The sequence below is a fragment of the Caretta caretta genome, chromosome 1 (assembly GCF_965140235.1).
Source record: "Caretta caretta isolate rCarCar2 chromosome 1, rCarCar1.hap1, whole genome shotgun sequence".
Lineage (NCBI taxonomy): Eukaryota > Metazoa > Chordata > Testudines > Cheloniidae > Caretta > Caretta caretta.
The window spans coordinates 233,555,208-233,578,637 of record NC_134206.1 but is presented as its reverse complement, the minus strand read 5'-3'; the positions used below and the strand labels follow the sequence as shown (position 1 = coordinate 233,578,637).

Here is a 23,430-nt window from a genome sequence, read left to right as displayed (position 1 = left end):
GGATAACTGTTCTTCTTTTTAGTCCCTTGGCCTTGTGCTTATATGGAAAGGGCAAATGTGCCCTAATATGTAAATAAAACAACTCTAATAAAAAAAAACCCTTTAATGAGACTTCAATTTGTGGAAAGAAAAACCTAGAAAAATATTAGTTTATTTTTAAAACCATACAGTTAGTCAAACTTCTTTAAATCTTGATATTAAAAAAGGGGATGAATTTCTTTTCCTTCTCTCCCCCTGCCCCCGTAACCATCTTGAGTTCTTTAATTATTTTCAAATTAGATGAATTAAGACTTACAAGAAAACACTCAAATATTATCCCAGAGTTTCAGACCACCACTATCTGCTGTTTTGTGTAGACTGCCTATTAGATACAGACTGCTGCAAAGAATGTTTAAAACAATATTTCTGATTTTTGTGTTCATTTTCTCTCTTAGATACTTTTCAAATAGAAATCAGTGATGTCTTCTGAAAATGTAACTAACAAACGTCATCATAATCCAGTGGACAGCATTTGCCGAAAGATCAAGACTATCCAGATGATGGACCAAGTCTCTAATCCTGCTTTACAGATCCCAAAGTTTCAGTCTAGGAACTTTGACAGCCCACAGACTAATATCAAGAAAAACTTAGAGGAGATATTGAAGAAAAGGACCTTTAAAAGTCATGAGACTAGTGGGCCATATTTCCTAAGCCCCAGTAGTGACAAAATTTTCTCTCCGTGTCCGCAGGCCGCAGGCCACAGACGATGCATGTCTGATTTCCACACTGGCAATGCAACCTATTCAGTTGGTAAAAATAAAGAGAAGATGAGAAAGCCCTGGCTACCAATGGGCCAAATTGAGAGTTCTCCACCCCTTCTCAAAAGTGGAGAGGCTAACATCCGTATGGGTCAACTATCTGCAGCTTCCAATGTCGAATGTAAAGACTTGACTCGTGAGGATAACTACCTTACATCAAGTCCAAACTTGCCTTTCTTAACGACGGTCCAAAAGGCAGAATGTTTTGCCTTCCAATCTCCAGTGGTGAAGAGACTATCTTTGAGTGAAAGAGGTAAACAATTCCAATGAACACTTAAAGTATCCAGCTTTCTTTTCACCAACCCCAAACATTAGGTTGCATAATGATGGCTGTCTCAAAGGGTTGAACTTAATTCTTTAAAAAGACCTGAAACACCGCACTGAGGGGGCATTTGGTCTAAGTAAGCGTACTGATCCTTTTTTTTTTTCTTTTTATAAAGACCTAGTCTAGAATCTTCTACTTCCATACACTCTGTCCATGTGTATAAAGTTGACAGCATAGCCATATTTAGTTCCCAAGACTGCAAATTATAATGCGTGGGAAGACCCTGTTGACTTCAGTGGGTCTCTGCGCAAATGCAGGGATCTGCCTCATGTTAGCTGCATGATCAAAGGCTTGCTGTTTAGGTTACAACACCCCTGGGAATGTCATGTAAATTATGCTGTAGTTAAAAACAAAAATGTAGTTGGAAGTAGGTCACGGTAACTATGAGAATTAGATGGAGTATAACGTATTTATCTCCCATAGGCTGGAGACTATCATGGGCGAATAATGCTGACAACACCTATGATGTAAGCTTGATCTGCGAAGAAGACTTGTTGACCACTATCTTCTGTGCATGTGACACAGAACGCAGAGGTGTCTTAACTTTCCCCCCCACTTACTCTATTTTTTGCTCTGTTAATTTCAAGCGTTAAGTCTTACTAAAATCTCTTCTTAAGAAAATACGTGTGTGATATGTATATAGAGAGAGGATGGTCTCCTGGCTAAATCAAAGGGCTGGTCATTTGGGGTTCTGGTACTGTCCTGGCCTTCCCACAAACACCTAGGATAGCACATTTAGTCATCTAGTCAGTCTCTCTCTCTGTGTTTTCCATCTGTAAAACAAGGGAAATTGTCTATCTGAGGCAAAAAATGTTTGCAAAACACTTTGAGATCCTCTGAAAGGTGTCCTGGAAATGCAAATTCTAATGGTGTCAGTGAAGTAATAGGATTCTTTTCTTAGAAGTCTCCCCTTGCCGCCTTGTCATTGTACCTAGAGCTACTTATACTTTTTTTGTACAATGTTTGTGGGAAAATCTTCATGTTGGTTGAAATTTTGATGGATTATTTGTTGTTGTTGTAGTAGTGGGGGTGGGGGGGGGGGAGGTGTAACTTGCCATTTTCCTGCTAGCTCTTGATATAATTGCCTAACAGAATAAAAGACTAACTTTCATCAAGTGCTTTCCTTTTTTAAGGAGGCAGCGTTGGTGTTAGTGCATTAAAATCCCAACTCATTATTGTCTAGAGAATTATTGCTGTGGGATCAGGGTTTCACCTCAGAATTATTTTTTTTGGGGGGGGGGGGTTAAAGCTCTGAACTCTTAATCCTAAATTTTCTCCTGGCTTCTACCTCTCCAGGTCACACTAGAATTTTTCTAGTCAATAGCTGGTCTAGAGCACCACAAGTCACTTAGACATGCTACAGCACAGATTCAGGCATGCTATGAATGCATTCCAATCACATTGTTACAATTTATTGCCTATATAAAATAGTCTTGACTTTTGAAATCTGGTACAAAGACTGATTATATTTTTAAGGAAAAGTAGCCGTTTCCAAGATAGTTGATTATCTGAAACATACAACTAGCCGGGGGTCAGAAGATAGTGGTCTTGAAGAGCTGTGTAACATGCTTGATCCTGATAAAAGGGACATCTCAATGGACCTGGAAACATACCATGCTATCATGAAAGAGTGGATTGAAGACTGTAAAAGAAAATGGTAAGTCTATCTTTTTGTCTTCTGATCTCACTTCTAATCTATCTCTTCTATAAAAACAAGACAGTAAGAATAACTTGTCTGGTTTGCAGTGTTAATATGATGGGTGTATGTTAGCATCCGGGAATCATACAACTGATAATGACCACAGGATGGCTTTTCACCGCGCAACTTCCTACATAGTTTATTTAAAAAAAAAAAAGTGCTTAAGAAATTAAAGGTCATGCTATATTTTAAGGAGTAAGAATATATTATCAGGGGTGTGTACAGTATGGGACTTAAATGTATTTTAATAGAATGAGTGTTAACTACAGACTGTGTAGGTAGGCTAGAGTGAATCTATTTTGAGTAACCTCATGGTTTACTTGCTTCAGGGAAGATACCACTAAGGAGACGACAAATACAGAAGATTCTGTGTTTAAATTGCACGAGAGCATTCTAACAGGTGTGGAATATTTCATTCTTATGCCAGAATACTCAACTTTTTTTTTTCTTAAACTAAAACTGGAAAAATCTCTTTCAGCAAAAAAGACTCCTGCTAGGATAAACATTACATCAGGAAGTTTAGAGGCCTTGGGTGGAGATGTGTCCAAAGGAGACCTGTAAGTTTTAGTCATGCAATTAAACCTAATACAGGTGTTTTCTCTAATCTGAAAAAAATGGATGATGGGATCAAAGTGCATTCCTTTGCACTGTTGCTGGCAGTTGTTCTTAAACGTATTTGATCAGGCCCCCTTCTTTATGTCTGTAGTAGTTTATGCCTGCCCCACTGGCTGCCCAGCCAGCAGCTACCACTCTCCAGCCACCCAGCTCTGCAAGGAGAGTGGTGGCTGCTGGCTGGGTGCCCAGCTCTGAAGGCAGAGCTGCTGCCAGCAGCCATGGGGAAATAAGGGTGGCAATACCATACCATGCTACCATTACCTCTCAGCTGCTGCTGGCAGCAGTGCTCCCTTCAGAGCTGAGCACCTATCCAATAGCCACTACTCTCTGGCCACCCAGCTCTGAATGCACAGTTAGCATTTGGTTCCCCCCCCTCCCCCCCCCCCAAAAAAAAACACAACTTCTCACATGCCCCCCTGGATACATTCTGTGCCCGCCACTTTGAGAACCTCTGGTTGGTAGAGCCTCTTTGGACTTGCAAACACCCAGTTACACAGTCCTTGTTAAGAATAAAACCAGCGTTAAAGTTCTATACAGAACTTGGCTTAATTTATCAACTGATGGTCATGTGCCTGCTTGTAATTTATGCTGATTCCTCTTCTACCATTTGCTATACTGAAATTTTGCTAATTCAGCTTTGGTTTGCTAGTGTTCACTGATGAGAACTAATGGTGGGAATATTGTTCTCGTTCCTTCAAAGTCTGATATTAAAAAGTAGTGTGTTTAGGGTCTGATCTCAAAGGATGCCCAGCCCTTAGTTCTGTTGGGTTTTTTACTAATTTTTGGGTTTCACTGATGAACAGCACCTTGATACTTATAGTGCTCGATCACTCATGATTTTGTGTTCAATTTGCCATACAAAAAACATTAAAAATTGTGTACTCCTCTGAGCTTCCAGTTTAGGCATGTATCTAGCTTTGAAATTTTCACTTCTATCAATTTTTTGAAATATTGCTTGTGGTAACCACAGGCTTTCAATGGGGTGGGGGGTATTTTTAAAATTATATACTAGTTGCCAATGACTTCTTATGAGAAAAAGTGATGATCAAACACTCTCACCTTTTTATCCTGTGAACACTTACACAATGAATATCGCCCCGTTAATGGGATTATTATGTCTGTAAAGTTATTCATAAGTGTGCTTGTAGGTTCAAGGTCTTGATTTGGTGATGTTGTGATAGTATCAGAATAGAGCAATTGCCTACCAACTTAAAACTTGCCTGAACGCAATTCTTCTATTCACATTTTACTGTGTTGGAAGACGCATACTGAGAAGAACAAGGAATTAGGATTCATTCTTTCTTGAAAAAAGAAAAGGAGTACTTGTGGCACCTTAAAGACTAACCAATTTATTTGAGCATAAGCTTTCGTGAGCTACAGCTCACTTCATCGGATGCATACTGTGGAAAATACAGAAGATGTTTTTATACACACATCATGAAAAAATGGGTGTTTATAACTACAAAAGGTTTTCATGGTGTGTGTGTGTGTGTGTGTGTGTGTGTGTGTATAAAAACATCTTCTGTATTTTCCACAGTATGCATCTGATGAAGTGAGCTGTAGCTCACGAAAGCTTATGCTCAAATTGGTTAGTCTCTAAGGTGCCACAAGTACTCCTTTTCTTTTTATGAGTACAGACTAACACGGCTGTTACTCTGAAACCTGTCATTCTTTCTTGAATACAGGGAGACATCTGACTTGATTATCTGTGTAGCAGACCTTCAGTTCAAGAATCAGAAACTTCAAGAGGAGAACAGCAAACTAAAGATGGCAGTTGAAGCATTGGAGGAAACCAATAATAGGCTAATGGAGGACAATGAGGATCTAAATAATCAAGCAAAAAGGTGGAACACTTTCATCACAAGTTCAGTAATTTTTAACTCCTGCTGTCTGGAAGTGATGACCAACTGTGCAAAAACTCCCCATGCTAGACCTCTCGTGTTTAGTGTATGAAATTGAAAATAGCTGGAAAAAGTGGTTCCCATTAATTGATCTGATAAGTCGAGGAGGAGGAAGAAAAGGGGATCCCTTCCAGTTTTTCTTGGTTTGACCCTTTGTAGTTAAAGGCTCTGTGATTAAATGTTAGTCCTAGAAGTTTATGCCCACCCTCCCATGATGCCTCACTGTCTATCCATGCCTCTGGGGGGAATGTAGGTAGCTTGGCCCAGATCAGCAAAGGGAGGTGGGCCTTGTGAGGCTAAGCATCACCACGCCTGACTTTTAGGTGCCTGGGAAACCACTGGAACCGTGAGAGCCACAAAGCCTGCATTGGCTCCCTGTACAATGAAGAGGGAGAGATAAGCACCTAAAGAATGAAATTCCCAAATGCCAGCCCGTGAGGCAGATAGCTGCCTAAGCTAGCTCATGGGAAAAGCTGGCAAAAGGTGGCGTGTTCTAAGCCCTGCCCTTCTCATGGGGTTAGGAACTGATCTCCTCTGTTTGCAATCCAGAACCCCTTTCCTGGAGTCGGGCAGCTTAGATGCCTAAGGCCCCCCCCCACCCCCAAAAGAAAATTAGGTGCCTTCCTAACTCAACACAAAACGGACCAGATGGGCGTGGGCAGAGGAGGAGGAAAAAGAGGACTTCACTTTAGCTCAGTGGTTCATATACTTAGCTGAGATGTGGAAGATCCTGGGTTCAGTTCCCCACTCTGCCTGAAGAAGGGATTTGAACAGGGGTCATCTCACCTCTTTAGTGAGTGCCTAACCACTGGACTCGAGAGCAATTCTTGCTCTCTCTGGCCCAATTAATATTTTAAATTGTAGTTATTCCACTTTAAAAATAGTGTGACTAACATCAGAATATGCCATAGTCTAATGGCCTGAGAGGTGGGGAACCCCAGTTCAAATCCCTATATCCCTATAGATTCTGATTATCAGGCAGTGTGGAGAATCTGAACCGGGGTTTCCCACCCAAGATGTGGGAATCCTAACTGTTGGGCTAAAGGTACCACCCCTCTCGGCCATTCTGGGTGCCATGAAGCACGCTCCACGCATGCCAAATGTATCTGACCCCACCGGCGCACAAGATACCCTCTGTCTGTCTTTTTTTCAGTTTGCGGATCATACTGGGCCGGGGATTAGGCATCCGGACACCTAGAGTAAGGCAGCAGTATGTGTGCCCAGAGGTAACCGTTTGGGCAGCTCAGGGAATTTTTTCTAGGGTTCGTTGTCAGTCAAGAGCAGGTTTTGTAGCTTTTATTAGTTCTGGAGACTGGGACTTTGCCTAATTCTGGGATTTTTGTAGGTCTGGGTCCTCTCTTTGGTACTTCCACAAAGAGGACAGAGCCTGAAAGACCTTCAAAGTGGTAACTGCCATATATTGGTAATGTGCTTGGGGATGTCCTGTTTGCATAGAGATAGCAGGAAGGGGTTGTGGTCATACCACTTACACATGCACAGCTAGGTGATCCCATCAATATAGCAAAATAATGTTACAGGGAAATGACTCTCAGTGTAGGCCTCTGGCAGGAACAAAACATTGTTAGTGACCGTGGAAACTAACAAACACAACAGACTCTGCTCGTAACTAGTTACACACTTGATTATAAGTTGTAAGTTTAGATGTGATCCAAGAGCAAGCCTGTAAGTGCTCAGAGGCAGTCCATTGACTATTCCTTGGCTGAATGAAGGTATAGATGCAGCAGAGGCCCTGGTGGTATGGCAGGGGGGATGCTGAAATAGACGGGAATGAAAAATTCCATAAAAGGTCCTTCCTTAGCCCAAAGTGCAAGCTTAAACCAACTCAACTGGCAGATTCTTGCTGTCTGCCTTAAAGCATGCCAGCGAGGATGAGTCCCTGGGGGCTCTTACTGTGTCCAAAAATACTGTGTACATAATAAGCTTTAAAAAATCTAATGCCTGTGGCTTTGCTGGATTCTTCTTTCTGCAGTGTCCAGCAGTCTGTTATGAGAGCAAAATCATTAAAGGAGGAACTGGAAGAAATGAAAATGAGCCTGAACATCTCAGAAGAGAAGAGACACAATATTGTGACCCAGCATAAACAGCTAGTAGGTCTTCTGATTATATATAAAAGTAAGAAGCTGTACTGAGGGGGTGAACTGCCTACCATTATAAAATCAGGAACCTTTTAAGGCACAGCAGTGGCTATTAGGAATGCCTGTGTTCATGTTCCTGGCTCTATTGACACTTTTTTTTGTATGGACCTTGGGCAAAACACGTGGGGCCTGATTCTCCTCTAACTTACACTGAAGTCAATAGAATTATACCAGTATAAAACTGGTGTGAGAAGAAACTTCACTATCCCATCTGAATAATACCTTTCTAAAACATTGAGGTGTAATTCGTTTGTGTTTATAAAGCACTTTGAGATCCTCCAATGGAAGGTTTTATAATTTCAAGTCTTATAGTGAAGTAAATAATTAAGAAATACTTAACAAGTATCCCTGTTTGCACTTAAAAAATCCTCTGGTCTTGAATACAACTAAATTTACAGAAGGTTGGGTGCTGTAATCTGTACCCACACAGGTCTTTAAATCGGTCGTTGTTCCTCTAGTAATTCTAGTGTTCTATGCAGCTCTTGTGGAATCTGCAATTTAGACTGGCATTCTCTGGTTCCCCGAGAGAGAGAGTTCTGTAGATAGCCAGCCTGAGATCTAAGTCCTTCTTCAGCAGTGCTCAGGTCTTGTTCTGGACCTCCACATAGGTATGAATTCCCCCATAATGCTGAGTGCAGAGCACTGATCAGTGAAGTTCTCCCCATGCTGTATGATGCCGTAGATATAGACTAGAACTACGAAAGTTTCATTGTGCAACCAAAAAAGGACTCCACTCCCTGAATTGTGGGGGGGATATGGGGGAAAAACAATATGAAGATGCCTGCTACACTTATTACAGGAAAATACAGCAAATGTTGCATATGCCACATCCTTTAGTAGACTGATATTAGTCACAGCGTTCATTATTATGTTGCACTATTCCAACAATGCAAACATCATCTAGTGTCATTCTAGCCATCTGACTTTTTTTTGTGGCTCCTTAACTTAGTGGTTCACCAGATCAAGGCAGAGTAGCTTTGAAACTAAGGTCACTCAAGTAATTTGATGATGTCCTATGACTATTATAAACAATACTACCTTTAAAACATGCGAAGCTGACTCTTCCTGTATTCTCCTTAACCAGGAAAAAGAGAATCAGTCTCTCATCATCAAGATTTCTTCTCTTCAGGAAGAGGTACAGTATTTATAAACTTCACAGGTACATGTATTCATCTAGTTAAATTGAGGATTTGAGGACTTGAAATTTTCTATTCTTTCAAGCCTGAGCTATTACATAGCAACACTGGCTACGTTCTACAACAGAAACTTCATAGTGAATCATGAGTCTCCAAGATGCATTACATTTCAGATTCATCCGGCAGATGAGGGAGAGCAAGGGTTGGTTTGTTGGTGGAGAGAGGGAGTGGTGGTGGTGCCCTACTATGGAGGATCAAAGGATGTCAACCCAGATAGCCCAAACACTGAAATAGTGTCCATCTAAACTCTCTTGCCAATAACATGCGCTTCTATTTCATCACTCAACTAAGATCTGGATTAAGAGCTTTATGTGGAAGCGTTCACCCCAGCTAAAAGGCAGTAACTGACTTCTGTCCATCAATACGTCTGTCACTGGCTCTGACCTATTTGTGTTGAGAGACCCCCAAAAGTCTGCATAATTGATCCAGATATCAGAGGGATAGCCGTGTTAGTCTGTATCCACAAAAACAATGAGGAGTCCGGTGGCACCTCAAAGACTAACAGCTTTATTTGGGCATAAGCTTTTATAGGTTAAAAAAACCCCACTTCAGATGCATGGAGTGAAAATTACAGATATAGGCATAAATATATTGGCACATGAAGAGAAAGGAGTTTATAAGTGGAGAACCAGTGCTGACAAGGCCAATTCAGTCAGGGTGGATGTAGTCCACCCCCAATAATTGATGAGGAGGTCTCAATTCCAAGAGAGGGAAAATTGCTTTTGTTGTGAGCCAACCACTCCCAGTCCCTATTAAAGCCCAAATTAATGGTGTTAAGTTTACAAGTGAATTGTAGCTCTGCAATTTCTCTTTGAAGTCTGTTTTTGAAGGGTTTTTTTTTTCGTTTGTTGAAGGATGGCTACTTTTAAATCTGTTACTGAATGTCCAGGGAGATTGAAGTGTTCTTCTACTGGCTTTTATATGTTCCCATTCCTGATGTCTGATTTGTGTCCATTTATTCTGTTTCGTAGAGACTGTCCAGTTTGGCCAATGCACATGGCAGAGGGGCTTTGTTGGCACATGATGGCATATATCACGTTAGTAGATGTGCAAGTGAATGAGCCCTGATGGTGTGGCTGATGTAGTTTGGTCCTCTGATGGTGTCGCTAGAGTAGATATGGGGACAGAGTAGGCCACGGGGTTTGTTACAGGGATACGTTCCTGGGTTAGTGTTTCTGGGGTGTGGTGTGTAGTTGCTGGTGAGTATTTGCTTCAGGTTGGGGGGGGGCAGAGGCTGTTTGTAAGGGGGGACTGGCCTGTCTCTCATGGTCTGTGAGAGTGAGGGATAGGTTGTAGATCATTGATGTGCTGGAGAGGTTTTAGCTGGGGGCTGTATGTGATGGCCAGTGGTATTCTGTTGTTTTTCTTGTTGGACCTGTCCTGTAGTAGGTGACTTCTGGGTACCTGTCTCTCTCTGTCAATCTGTTTCCTCGCTTCCCCAGGTGAGTATTGTAGTTTTAAGAATGTTTGATAAAGATCTTGTGTTTGCCTCTGTCTGAGGGATTGGAGCAAATGCAGTTGTATCTTAGGGCTTGGCTGTAGACAATGGATCATGTGGTGTGCCCTGGATGGAAGCTGGAGGCATGTAGGTAAGTATAGCGGTCAGTAGGTTTCCGGTATAGGGTAGTGTTTATGTGACCATCACTTATTTGCACTGTAGTGTCCAGGATTGATCATGGCTTAATAGTGTTTTCAGGGGATAGTAGAGTGACTGTTTGTGACACTCTCATTTTAAAATGGTTGCTGTTGTATCTGATTGGAGGGAAATATGAAGATCAAGACCAAGGTAGTTAATATTTCATTATAATTAAAGTATATTGTTATAAAATATCCCATTTCCTGAAAAGTATGGGGGGGGGGGGTGAGACAACAACAGCAATACACACCAGAACCAAGGGATAGAGGAACATGCCATAGGGAATAATGACCCACAAGACGAAATATCTCACAGAGCCAGCGAACTCTGTTCTGTGCTATTTCTCCAGGCCCATTAATAGAACTTCTAAAAATGTCCACTAGTTCAATTGCAAACCTCCAAGAGTATGTCCATGCTGTTGATTGATAGTATAGCCAATTGATTGACTCTACTTGTGGCTCACTATGAGAAATGTTCAAGAGACCAAATAAGCAAACTCAACCAAATTTATTGTCTTAAAACCAAAACAGAATGATACAAAAAGAAGACGTACTACCATCCTTCTGGGAAGCTATTCTTCTCTTGCAGTACGTTCACCTTATGCAGAAGGTGTGCTTCAAAGATACAGCCCGAAACCATTTACATTACAGTTATTTCAAGTTTAAAAAGCACTCTGTCACTGAAGAGCCAACTGACCAGTTCCTTATTTGGTTGCTCTGTACCTTTCCTTATCTCTATTTTAGATACCACATCCCAAACCCATTGAGTGTAGAGGTACATCCCAAGCTGTGCTAGGACATGCTGTTCATGTACCTTGGCTTTTACAGGCTTCCTATTGCCTAATGCTAAAGTCAACTTTGTAAAGTGTTGTGGGATACTTGGCATGGCTGATGGGAATTGTGGGAAGAGCATAATATATTAATACAATTTCCCAGAACTAATATTATTATATTATATGCATAATGCATGTTAATGTGCGTTGGCTAACACTGTGGGGGAAGATGGCATGCAGGGGGATGTGTGATTGCAGCATGTGTAGACACACCCACAGTAGCTTCAGTGTAGCTACTGCAAGTACTAACAATAGCGAAACCATGGCAGCACAAGCTTCAGCATGGGTTAGTCACCTGAGTATGTGCTCAGAGTGTCAGGTGGGCATATGCTGCCATGGTGTCGCTGCTATTTGTAGGTTGGTAAATTAAAGCTAGCTTGGGTGTGGCTACACAGGCTGCAGTCTAGGAATTGCTCCAAACTGTACTGTTTTCCCAAGTTTCAAGAGCTGCCTACAGCTTCTGAGGAGTGATTGGGGTGGTACTGTGGGGAACCTGATCCAAGTGCCTTGAATGGGGTGAGTTTATAGTATATTTCCTGAATAAGGCAAAACTCCGGATTGTGTTAGCAGAGAGAGTACATCAGCGCCTCACATTGGAAAGATCACTGTTGCTGGGCAGCAGTCAGCCAGAGCTAGCCGGTTTGGTTTATATGCAGTTGAAACTGTAGGTGTTCACATTTTAAGGCCACGGGGGTCGGGGAAAGGGGGAGGCAGGGTTTGCATGGTGTGGGGATATTGACCATCTCTCTCTTTCCCCTCCCCTGTTGGAGTATTTTGGAGAGGCCAGTCAGTAAGGAGTGATTTGAGGAGGAAATCTTATTACCCATCTCTAACTAGCTCATCCAAAATAGTGTTTGGTAACTCTAATTAGCTATGTATAATAGTTTGCCTTTTGATCAGAATATTAGGAATGCCTTGGATACAGATGGCCTTCAGAAGAAGATTGTGGAGTTATCCAAAAATGCAGCTGAGCTCCAAGTAAGCACTTTAAATTTAAACTTCATCACCACTGATAAGAGACTGTTCACCAAATTAGCCCTGTTTACTCTGAGTTCCACAGCTCTCTGACGCGGTCTGCCATCACAAGCTGTAATGTGCTGGTAACAGCCTGGATTATGGATGGTGCTATCTGGGTTCTAAAAGTCTTCCTGACTAACCGTTTTATTTCTTCTTTCTCCAACTGCAACTTCATTGAGAAGAATTCTTGTCTGTACTAGACTAGTTAAGGTCATAGTGCTAGAAATGAAATAAAAAAAGTAAAGCACAGTGTAGATGGGCTAAGGGAAATTAATGTGTCTGTGGGAGTTTCAAAGCTCTCTTAAAGCTTAAGCAAATGTCACAACAAATATTGTGGAAAGAGTATGAACCTCTTATCCTGAGCACTTGTGTAACTTTAGTTGAGACATGAATACTGCAGACTCTTGGTTCATGCCAAATAGTTAGATAGATTATGACTTAGACTTTTAATGCTCCAGGTTGGCTACAAGATCAGCACCTAGAGCAGTGGCTGTCAACCAGAAGTATGCATACCCCCAGGGAGGTATGCAGAGGTCTTCCAGGGGGTACATCAACTCCTCTAGAGAGCGACCTAGTTTTACAACAGGCTACATAAAAAGCACTAGTGAAGTTGGTACAAACTAAAATTTCATACAGACAATGACTTGTTTATACTGCTCTATATTATATACATTGAAACTTAAGTACAATAAATCAATTGGAATATAAATATTTGATAATTATATGGTAAAAATGAGAAAGTAAGCAATTTTTGAATAACCGTGTGCTGTGGCATGTCTGTTTTTGTCTGATTTTGTAAGCGAATCGTTTTAAAGTGAGGTGGAACTTGGGTGTACACAAGACAAATCAGACTCCTGAAGGGAGTATGGTGGTCTGGAAAGGCTGAGAGCTGCTGACCTAGATGATGATATGGTTATAAGTAATAGCCAGCCAGGGTCTGTCAAGAACAAATCATGCCAAACAATCTAATTTTCTTCTTTGACAGGGCTACTGAGCTAGTGGATGGGGGTAAGCTGCACACACAAAAACTTGATTTTTAGAAAGGCTTTTGACAGTCCCGTATGACATTCTTATAACCAAACTAGGGAAATGTGGTCTAGATTAAATTACTATAAAGTAGGTGCAAAACTGGATGAAAGACTGTACTCAGAGTAGTTATCAATGGCTCATTGTCAAACTGGAGGGGAGTACCTAGTGGGATCCCCCAAGGGTCAGTCATGCGTCTGCTTCTACTCAATATTTTCATTAATGACTTAGATAATGGAGTGGAGACTGGTATTCTACAAATTTGTATATGACACCAAACTGGGAGGGGTTGCTAGTGCTTTGGAGGACAGGATTATAATTCAAAACTACCTTGACAAATGGGAGAACTTGGTCTGAAATCAACATGATGAAATTCAATAAAGACATGTGCAAAGTACTTCACTTAGGAAGAAAAGGTCAAATGTGCAACTATATAATGGGGTATAACTGTTTAGATGGGAGTTCTACTGAAAAGGATCTGGGAGGTTATAGGGGATCACAGATTGAATATGAGTCAACAATGTGATGCAGTTGTGAAAGGCTAATATCATTCTGGGGTATATTAACAGGAGTGTTGTATGTAAGAGAAGCAGATAACTGTCCCATGCTACTCAGTAATGGTGAGGCTTCAGCTGGAGTACTGTGTCCAGTTCTGGGCACCACACTTTGGACTCCCTCCAATTTGTCCACATCTTTCCTAGAGGACTCCAGAGCAACACAGATTATGAGAGGTTTAGAAAACCTGACCTATGAGGAAAGCTTTAAAAAAAAAGCTGGGCATCTTTGTCTTGTGAAAGACTGAGGGGGAACCTGGTAACAGTGTTGAAATAGTTTTAGAGCTGTTTATAAAGAGGACACAGTGATCAATTGTTCTCAGAGTCCACTGAAGGTAGGACAAGAAGAAATGGGCTTAATCTGTAGCAAGGGAGATCTAGGTTCAATATTGAGGGAGGAGGGGACTTTCTAACTCTATGGATAGCTTAACTCTGGAATAGGCTTCCAAGGGAGGGTTGTGGAACCTCTATCATTGGAGGTTTATAAGAACAAGTTGTATGAACACCTGTCAGGAGTGGTCTAGGTTTACTTGATCCTGCCTTACATGAGACTCTTATAACTCCTCTACACACACACACACACCCTTGCTAGTTGGCATTAAGACATTTTTGGGTCACAATATAAGCTTTTGATGCCATTTTCCCCTTGCCACTAGCTGGTGGGGCTAAAATTGTAATACAGGGCACTTGAATCTGCATGCCAATAAAAGGCCTTTCTCTAATCTTTCCTTCAGATGCGAGTGCACATTTATGAGAACACTGTGGTGAATAAGGATGCAAGTCTATTGAAGGTTAGTAGCTTTTGTTTCATGACTGTATTGATTTAAATTTCTGAACATGGGCACTTTAACTAATGGGAAAAGCTATTGAAACCATTTTACTGTAATATTTTAATACCCTTCTGTGTGATGGTACCTTACTCCATGACTACTCTGGACCTATGAATAGATATTACTCAACATAAATAAGGGTTTCAGAGTAGCAGCCGTGTTAGTCTGAATTCGCAAAAAGAAAAGGAGTACTTGTGGCACCTTAGAAGTGAGCTGTAGCTCACGAAAGCTTATGCTCAAATAAATTGGTTAGTCTCTAAGGTGCCACAAGTACTCCTTTTCTTTTAACATAAATAAGGGCATTGGAATCTGGCCCTAAAGACATAGGGGCCTGTTTATATCCAGCAAAAACAGTAGACTCCAGAAGAGGTAGAAAAACTTGACAGGCTATTCTTTGAAGTAGGTGGGAAGAACATGCATGCCCAACGCTTCAGCTTCAAATGTAAAGACTTTAAAAAAAATCCTAAAATGCTGAGATGACTTTGCAATTTAAACCATCTTCCATGTGCTATTCCTCACTGGGTAAAACGTGGTAACTTGCATCTCTGTCTATGAGCATACATTTTCTCTTAGGTATGTCTTTTTAAAACTCAGCTTGAGTTATAGGGGATGCAAAAGTAGTTTTAAGGCCTGGGCCTCCTTTTGGACTCTCAAATCAAGCCGATGTGCCTTTCAAAAATCTTGGTCAGCATGTATTTCATCACTGAGTCAGAAAACATTCTGACAGGTTTCAGAGCAGCAGCCTTGTTTGAGCATAAGCTTTTGTGGGCTAAAACCCACTTCATCGGATGCATGCAGTGGAAAATACAGGAGGAAGATGTATGTACGCACGCACACACACACCCACCCCTTCCTATTGTATTTTCCACTGCATGCATCCGATGAAGTGGGTTTTAGCCCACAAAAGCTTATGCTCAAATAAATTTGTTAGTCTCTAAAGTGCCCCAAGTACTCCTGTTCTTTTTGAGAAAACATTCTGACCACCAAAGTTTCTATGACAAGGACTGCACATACATTCTGAATGTGACAAGAGATTCCAACTTAAACATAACTTACCCAATAAATATTGCAGTAGACAATTCTTAGGAAAGGTGCCACAGGCAAAGCTTATGTTGCCTAGAATGGAAAAGACTTAGAATTCTAAAATATTCTCAATGGCTGATTTACAGCTCGAGAGATTCAAAGCCTCTGTGCCGCCTTTAATCTGTCCTTCTTCTGAGTTAAGTTCACCCAGTCAATTGACCAAATAGAAACTGGATTTTGAATGCAGTCTAGTGGGTTGAGTACTCCTGCAGTGATTGATCGCAGAGGAACTTGCATAAACTGATTCTGTAAATTTTGGATAAAGAATACATAAGAGAAAATTATGATTTGCTTGGAGACATTGACACTTGCAGAATGAGCTACTATTCACAAAATAAACCACTTTTATATTGCCACTAACATAAATTAAAAGGTATTGGAGTAAGACCAATTCTCAGTTAAATGTACTACAGCAACATCTAAGCATTGCCATTCTCCCAGGCTGTAGCCACAGGAAACACGTGAGGATGAAAGTTTAGCTGATCTCCATCTTCTGTTTTATTTTGGTGATCTTAGACTTAGAATAGATGAGGTGGGTTTTTTTTGTTTTTGTTTTGTTTTTACAGCAACTTCTCTTTCTTTGCTCATTGGTGCATAGGTTCTCAATGCATGTTATTTCACCTTTTTTAACAAGTACTCTTGCGGTTTTAAAATAATAGTAAAGGGACAGGTTTCAGAGTAACAGCCATGTTAGTCTGTATTCGCAAAAAGAAAAGGAGTACTTGTGGCACCTTAGAGACTAACCAATTTATTTGAGCATAAGCTTTCGTGAGCTACAGCTCACTTCATCGGATGCATCAAATAAATTGGTTAGTCTCTAAGGTGCCACAAGTACTCCTTTTCTTTTTAGTAAAGGGACAGTGTACCAAAATATTTCATGCTGCTGCTTTAAGGAATGCTCTATAGCGGACCTTCTGAGAATATGAACTGTTAATGTAACTGTAATACATCTTTGAAACATGCTTGGCCATATAAACTGGCAGTAAGTTGCCACTTTAACTAATTCCACATTTTAAACCTGAAATGTGAAACACTCGCATGAGTGCTTCCCTTTATTGATTTTATTTGTATTTTGCATTTGTGCAGCCGCCTTTTCTGTGCCTACACCTGTAGAGATCTGAACAGAGTAAAACAAACCTTACGCAACCTGTCTCTTCCATACAGAGCCTTAAGACTGAAACAGCCACTGTATAAATTTGGGGTTTCAGTTTACCCAAGCCACCAAAGTTTCAGGAGGGTAGTTAATGTAGTGGTGACTGCTGTCGTGCACTTATGTACCAGATGCACACTGGCTACGTAGCAAGCGTATTATACACACCAGATGTGTTCATTGTAAGATGCTTTAATGCTTTGGCAGGTATGGCTGAGGTTCGTTTAAAATAAGGTATCTTGCACACAGCGCTACCTAGTGGCTAAACACTATAATACATTTTAGCATTCCATTACAGCTGAAAGAAAAGGAGTACTTGTGGCACCTTAGCAACTAACAAATTTATCTGAGCATAAACTTTCCTGGAAAGCTTATGCTCAAATAAATTTGTTAGTTTCTAAAGGTGCCACAAGTACTCCTTTTCTTTTTACGGATACAGACTAACACGGCTGCTACTCTGAAACCATTACCGCTAGTAATTAGCTTCAGTTTTGGACCCATCTCTGAGTTCCTATACAGTGCTCTTAAAGTATATGAATAGGGTAACTGTGGGGGAGGGGTGTTTGCTGCTACTTGACATCTTTTGTTAAAAAGTCTAGACGAAAAAAACCCCCAGCTGTAAGCACAGAAGTTTTAGAACCAAACCACCTGAAAGTTCTAATCACTTGTATGTGTTTTTTATTTAACCTCCTACTACTTGCATCTGCAAAATGCAGTAAAAAAATCAATAACAGACAAAATACACAAGCGGTGAAGAATCTCAGTAATGGGAAGAGAGGGTGCAATCTAAAAGGGGTGGGGAAGGCCTCCAAACTTTGCTTTCTATTCAGGATTGCCTCACAAATGCAACTGTCTATATTTGAAAAATCAACTAAATATACAAAGTATAAAATTATGTGATTAAACCCTTCCTCGGTTTACCCGTATCTCCATTCTAACAGTGCTCTGACCCCTTTGTAAAGCACTGAAAGATCATGAGTTGCAATTCAAATTCTAACAGCATACCTTGCTAACTTGTCAAGCAAGGGAGTATCATGTACAGTGTGTAACTGAAGTAATGCCAGTTACTTCATTTCAGCATGCTAGCCACTAGGTTCTGTGCCACTAACTCTTTCTTTCTCCCCAACCTTTGCAGAGAGACTTGGACATCCAAGAACTGAAGTCTACCATTGTGGAATACTCCTCTGTAATCGAGGTAGAGCACTGGGTTTTCCTTGTGGGAGCATTAGAGAAAATGCAGATTTTTATAAATTCTTATTCTGTATAACAAGTAAACTTATGAACTCTCTTTGGGTGTGATTCTAGACGTTACGGGTGGAAAAAAATAAACTGGTGAATGATATGCAACAAATGCAGCAAGAGCTGATTTCGTGAGTATCTGAATTGGGAGTTCCAGTAACTTTCTTTTTTCTCAGGTGAAAAAACTTGGTGGATTTTTATGTAAAATTTTTGCTGTTCTTTTTTCCTTCTAGAAATGGTATAGACTTCCCACTGATATACAAATTTAACAGCAACATCCTTGAAGGGACAAATTCATTGCACAGTGAATTGGCACTTGCTCAACAATCTATAGAGGTATGAAACTTTTTAAGTTCGAACACTTCAAATTATGTACATGGCATGCACCACTAATAATTACCTGTATAGGAAGTACCCTCGTGACTCAAAACTACTGTGCGTTATGCACAGTGGGACTCTTGGATCTGGACAGAGAGACCTGGAGTCTGAAGTCCATAAATCGCCAGACAAGTAATGCACTGGCAGTACAAGCTTATCACACGCAGCAGGATCATATCCATGGGCAGAGAATGAATGGGAAGGAAGGGGAGGGGTCGGTTAGTCTGTCCAGCATCTAAGTTCACTTAAATCTTGGTGCCTCTGCTAAGCTTGTCAGTGGGTGTCAGTTGTGGTGGTTTTTATAATGTGGACACTTGAGCTGGGCAAACAAATGTGCACAAATAGTTTGTTTACCCAAAAATGCAGTTTTGTCAACCCAAAACTGTTTTGCAAACTTGACGCAAATTCAATAAATAGCTTTGCCAGGAATTTCTTCCTAGGACTTAGATTCCATTCATAAAACAGGAGGAAGGGAAGGAGGCCCAGTGGCTATTCCTTTTTATCTTGAATGACTATGAATTGTCTTTGTAAATGACAGTGAATAGTCATTGGGCCAGGGAAAGTAAATGACTCCATAGCCTGGTAACTGAGGCAATCCCCTAGGAGCAGGGAGATCAAAGTCCCTGTTTCAATGATTATTTGATTATTAAAAGTGGAAAACCTTCAATAGGCGAGATTGAGGGAAACTCGTACCAGAACACCCCATAGCCCAGTGGCTAGGGCGCTGTCCTGCAGTATGGGAGGCCCAACTTGAAATCCCTTTTCTACGTTAGGCAAAAGAACCCACATCCCAGGGGAGCACCCTAATCACTGGGATAGAAGTTTCTGTAAGGAGGGCGGCAGCTCCTCCTCCTCCAGCTGTTTTGTAAATCTAATCCTATAAAAATGCACCAAACAAAATATTTCTGGATGAACATGTTTCATTTGACCCCAAATGGATATTTTTTTGATTCACCAAGTTTTTCTGCAGTTTTCTAATTTCATTTGACCCAGTTTTTTCAGTTGCCAGAGAAGTGGAAAATCAGCTGGTCCCCCAACTCTGCTGGACGCATGACAGTTAAGCACACCAACGCACCAGACTGAACAGCTCTCTGAAGGGAGCCACTTCTGGTTCCTGCCAACCTGGGTTGGAGTCAAACCAACCTAGTGGCAAAAGTTTGATACCTGACTACCAACACCCTTACCTTTCTGGTGCTCTGAAAGAACTATTGAAAAATAGCTTCTGTGCTGCATAGTGCAGTCCTAATTCCATTCCTGTATGACTTGGTGCTCCAGGCGCATTAGAAGAACTGACTTTTTAGAGTACTGTCCTCCTTTTGCTTACACCATTACTATTCTACAGCACTGTCTTGTTACAGACAAGAACAGCTCATACTTCTGTTACGGGTACATAACCGTGTTAAAGGGAATCATTGCCATGGCATATAAAACCTATAATCCCACTAGCTTGTGCAATGAAGTCTTTGTCCAGCTACACTTTTAAAAGCCTTCCTCGCAGCACTGGCTGCCTCTAGCTTAGTCAGTGAGGTGAGTCTGTTGCTCACTTTACCATTTTCTGAGTGCACCAACCAGTTGAGGGGTGAGAGTGACATTTGCAGAGAGAGACTGCAGGGAACTATGAAGTAATGTTAAAATGCACTGTCCCTTCTGTGGACTTGAAAGTATGAGGAATAATTGGATAGGCAGTAATCTAATGGGAAAGCGAAATATTTCCCTGTGAGAAGTTTTGAACAGTATCCTTCATTGTAGTGAGCCACCATATTATGTCTCAGATTTTCATCTTGTGTCAAAAGATAATAGCAAGAGGTGAGGTCCTATTAAAATAAGTGCAAAACGGGTCTAGACTCCTTCTATTTTTTTTGTCACTCCAGGAGTCCTAATACTCTATCCATTGCTGTGTGTGTGTGTGTGGAGGCAAGGAGAATCTACCTTGCTCAGGCCATTCCAAAAACATTTCTAGTTCTTAAATCTCCATGACATGATGCATTTTTGCAGCCTTGATAAGCTTAAAATTCCCAGTAACTCTGACCTTCTGGTAAACACAACGCGGTAGTCCTCCTGACAGTTCTAAATGTCACTGGTGCTGGTCTTTATAATACAAAGATATCAAGGGACACCTGTTTTGGCTTTTTAAAAATATATAGATCACTGGAATTGAATGGGCGGCTTTGGACGAAACATTGGACCGAGAGGTGCTGTTGTTACTGCAAGGGCCTGAACAAACAGGAGAAAACTTTAAGGTTACCATCCAAAAACTGGTATGATATTGCATAAGTAACTATTTATAGGAATGTTGGGCTCTTTCAGATTTTTAGCATTTTCAAACCATCCCACAGTCAATGTTTCCACATTAATAAATGGATAGAGAACTGGTCTCTTAGGAGCATCCTTCTGCTTTCCTGTAGTGGAAGGCTTCTCTAGTTTAAAACAAATGCATCAAACAGATTCCCCATATCACACTTACTTTCTGACTTGAGAACTGAACCTTGGAGTTACCATAAGACCTGAGTAAAGGGAAGCGCATACTTGTGCTGTCTCAGGAGAAGTTCAGGGACTGAATTGGACCAAATTGTGATTTGTCCCCTGCTTCCCCATTACTACAGTAATCTGTTCTGGCCTTTCCCTGGTGATTATTCCTCCTGCTGCTGCACTGGCTCAGTTGTGCCATGCACAGATGAGGCTCTGTCCTGGCCTACCCTCCTGTATGGGAAGGGGTGTAATCCTTCTGCAGAATCTGTGTGAAGGGAAAAGAGTAAACTGGAGATCTAAATAGCCCATGCTGAAGTGCATAAAGTGGCTCATAATTGAGACCTGAAGTGAGGTAGTTTTGGGCGACTATTTGAATCCAATTATCTGGAGGCAGTGCTTCCAGCCAGTTACTTTTGTGATGCATCACTTATTGGAGAAACTTCTCTCTAGTACTGTTACTAGTCTGATATCATGCTTAAGTGATGCTGTGTAGCATTAAGTATTTGAAGTGCTAATATGTATCTTTTTTTTTTTTCCAGCAAGAGGAAGTCTCTGAAGTGGAGGAACTTGTTGTGACCGCTTTGCAATGGGTAGCAGATCCTGAGGTGAATTTGAGGGAGACTTGTGAAAGACAGCTTGTGGTAAGGAGCCCTGCTCTTCAAGCCACATTATTTCTGAAGTGGTGGTGTTGAAAAACAAAAAAGCTAAGGGAGGGTGTTTGGTGTAGCCTTCAAATGATGCTTGAGGACAGAACTGATAACAATGAAGGGCTTTCTAATTAAAGGATGGGCAGATTGTTTTAAAAAAAAATGGAACCCCTCCATTTTATACCTACTTCTTCTCAATTTGTCCTTTCTTCTTTGGTGTATATTGCTATAAAGACTCATTTCTTTGTGGTTATGCATTTACTTGCCTGAATGAAGGGGTAGATTAAGTGGTTTCATGAGGAAAACACTGTTTTCCTCTATACTTGCTGTGTAATGTACAAGGAGTTCAGGTTTATACTCCACATAACATACTGAAAATTCAGGTGTGTTCAGGTGAAATTTAAACCTCTCAATTACAGCTGGTTGGAAAATGGGGAAAGTGTTCTTCTGTGGCAGAAAAATGACTCATTAGCCAAAAACCTTTTGACTTAAAACCAAATTTTTGATTTGGAAATGTCACCACAGTGCCTCACCCAAACTACAGATTACATATCTCATGCAACCATTGTCTATGGACTAGGTTCTCCTTGGCCACGTTCCATATCCTATGATGCACTATTCTCCCCTCTTGCTATGTTGCCGTAGTAAATATGGAAAGTACCTGACGGTGGTGTATCATGAGAGGTAGTTGGTCTTGGAACCAACCTATAGAGAGAAATGAGGCACTACAGCAGCATTTCCAAATAAATTTTTTGGGTATTTTTGGATTTCCAATGCGCCCCCCCCCTTTTTTAAAGGCAATTTTCTGTAGAAATGAGGAACTTTTTGGGAGGTGGAGGGGTGTACATGTTGTTGTTGAAAACCTAACTTTTTTGCATCAAAAGTTTTGGATGGAAAACTTTAGATCAGACCTGATCTCTATTCCTGGGAGAGATATTGAGTTGCCTCTGAATCTGTGTCATCACCTGGGAAGACAAACTTCTACATATAGTCTTCTGCTTTTGTTTTTGTGGTCGTGGCAGCCTGAGGATGAGACTCTCCTTACCATGCCTGACTTTCCCATTAGTATGTACAGGCCTCACTTTCACTTCCTTTCTCTCACATATTTCCCACAAACAATGTCTCAAATCTTCATCCCAATGGGGCTTGAATTCTTGTCTGTTAGTTCACTCCTTCATTCAAAGATGCTATTAGCAGCTGCTCCCCCTGAAGAGACATCCATATTGTAGCGGTTGGAAACTTAGCGCTTGTCTAAGTTTTAAAAACACTGCAGCTGCACAGCGAAGCCTCTACCTACGCCTGCGGAAAAGGTTCTCCTGTCGGCATCAGTACTTCACCTCCAAGAGGTGGTCGCTAGGTTGACAGGATAATTCTCCCATCAACCCAGCATAGTTTATACTGAAGGTTAGGTCGGTTTAACTGCATTATTCTGGGCTGTGGATTTTTCACACCTCTGAGTAATGTAGTTCTACTGACCTAATTTCCTAGTACGGACCAGGCCTTGCTTACAGGAGAAAAATTACTTGCTCCTCACAATAGGTGTCAAAGGGGTGAACTGATGCTGGCCAAACTGATCCCTAAAATCCATGGAGTTACAGCAGGGATAAACATAGCATTTTAACAGCAAACATAGACCATGACACACTAAGGTTAAAACCTGCAGCAGTAGGTAATTTTTCTAGTCTAGGCCAGGCTTAATAGTTGACTGTCTCTTCCCTTCTGTATCACTACTGCTTGCTCACAAAAGCATGCCAGTTCTGCAGTAGACATCCTCACGCCAGACCTTGAACAACACTTCTGTGCTCCTAGTCCCTCTAGCATTCATGTGAAAGGGGTCCTCTCCAAAGCTAATGCACCCAGAGTGTGCCTGTTCACATCAT

At 41.1% G+C, this 23,430-nt stretch overlaps 1 protein-coding gene across 1 annotated transcript in view; it reads left to right on the top strand.

Moving 5' to 3' along the window:
* Window positions 1-443: 443 nt before the first annotated feature.
* The window catches only part of IRAG2 (inositol 1,4,5-triphosphate receptor associated 2), a 61,401-nt gene continuing 38,414 nt past the window's right edge, over window positions 444-23,430 (top strand). The window contains exons 1-15 of the mRNA XM_048826023.2: window positions 444-1,050; window positions 1,546-1,656; window positions 2,599-2,779; window positions 3,151-3,221; window positions 3,300-3,378; window positions 5,122-5,280; window positions 7,328-7,445; window positions 8,578-8,628; window positions 12,058-12,135; window positions 14,489-14,545; window positions 17,953-18,012; window positions 18,123-18,187; window positions 18,290-18,392; window positions 20,579-20,692; window positions 21,443-21,544. Of these exons, the coding sequence (XP_048681980.2) occupies window positions 459-1,050; window positions 1,546-1,656; window positions 2,599-2,779; window positions 3,151-3,221; window positions 3,300-3,378; window positions 5,122-5,280; window positions 7,328-7,445; window positions 8,578-8,628; window positions 12,058-12,135; window positions 14,489-14,545; window positions 17,953-18,012; window positions 18,123-18,187; window positions 18,290-18,392; window positions 20,579-20,692; window positions 21,443-21,544 (1,941 nt within the window). The 5' untranslated portion in view covers window positions 444-458. The remainder of the gene's footprint in view (window positions 1,051-1,545; window positions 1,657-2,598; window positions 2,780-3,150; window positions 3,222-3,299; window positions 3,379-5,121; window positions 5,281-7,327; window positions 7,446-8,577; window positions 8,629-12,057; window positions 12,136-14,488; window positions 14,546-17,952; window positions 18,013-18,122; window positions 18,188-18,289; window positions 18,393-20,578; window positions 20,693-21,442; window positions 21,545-23,430) is intronic.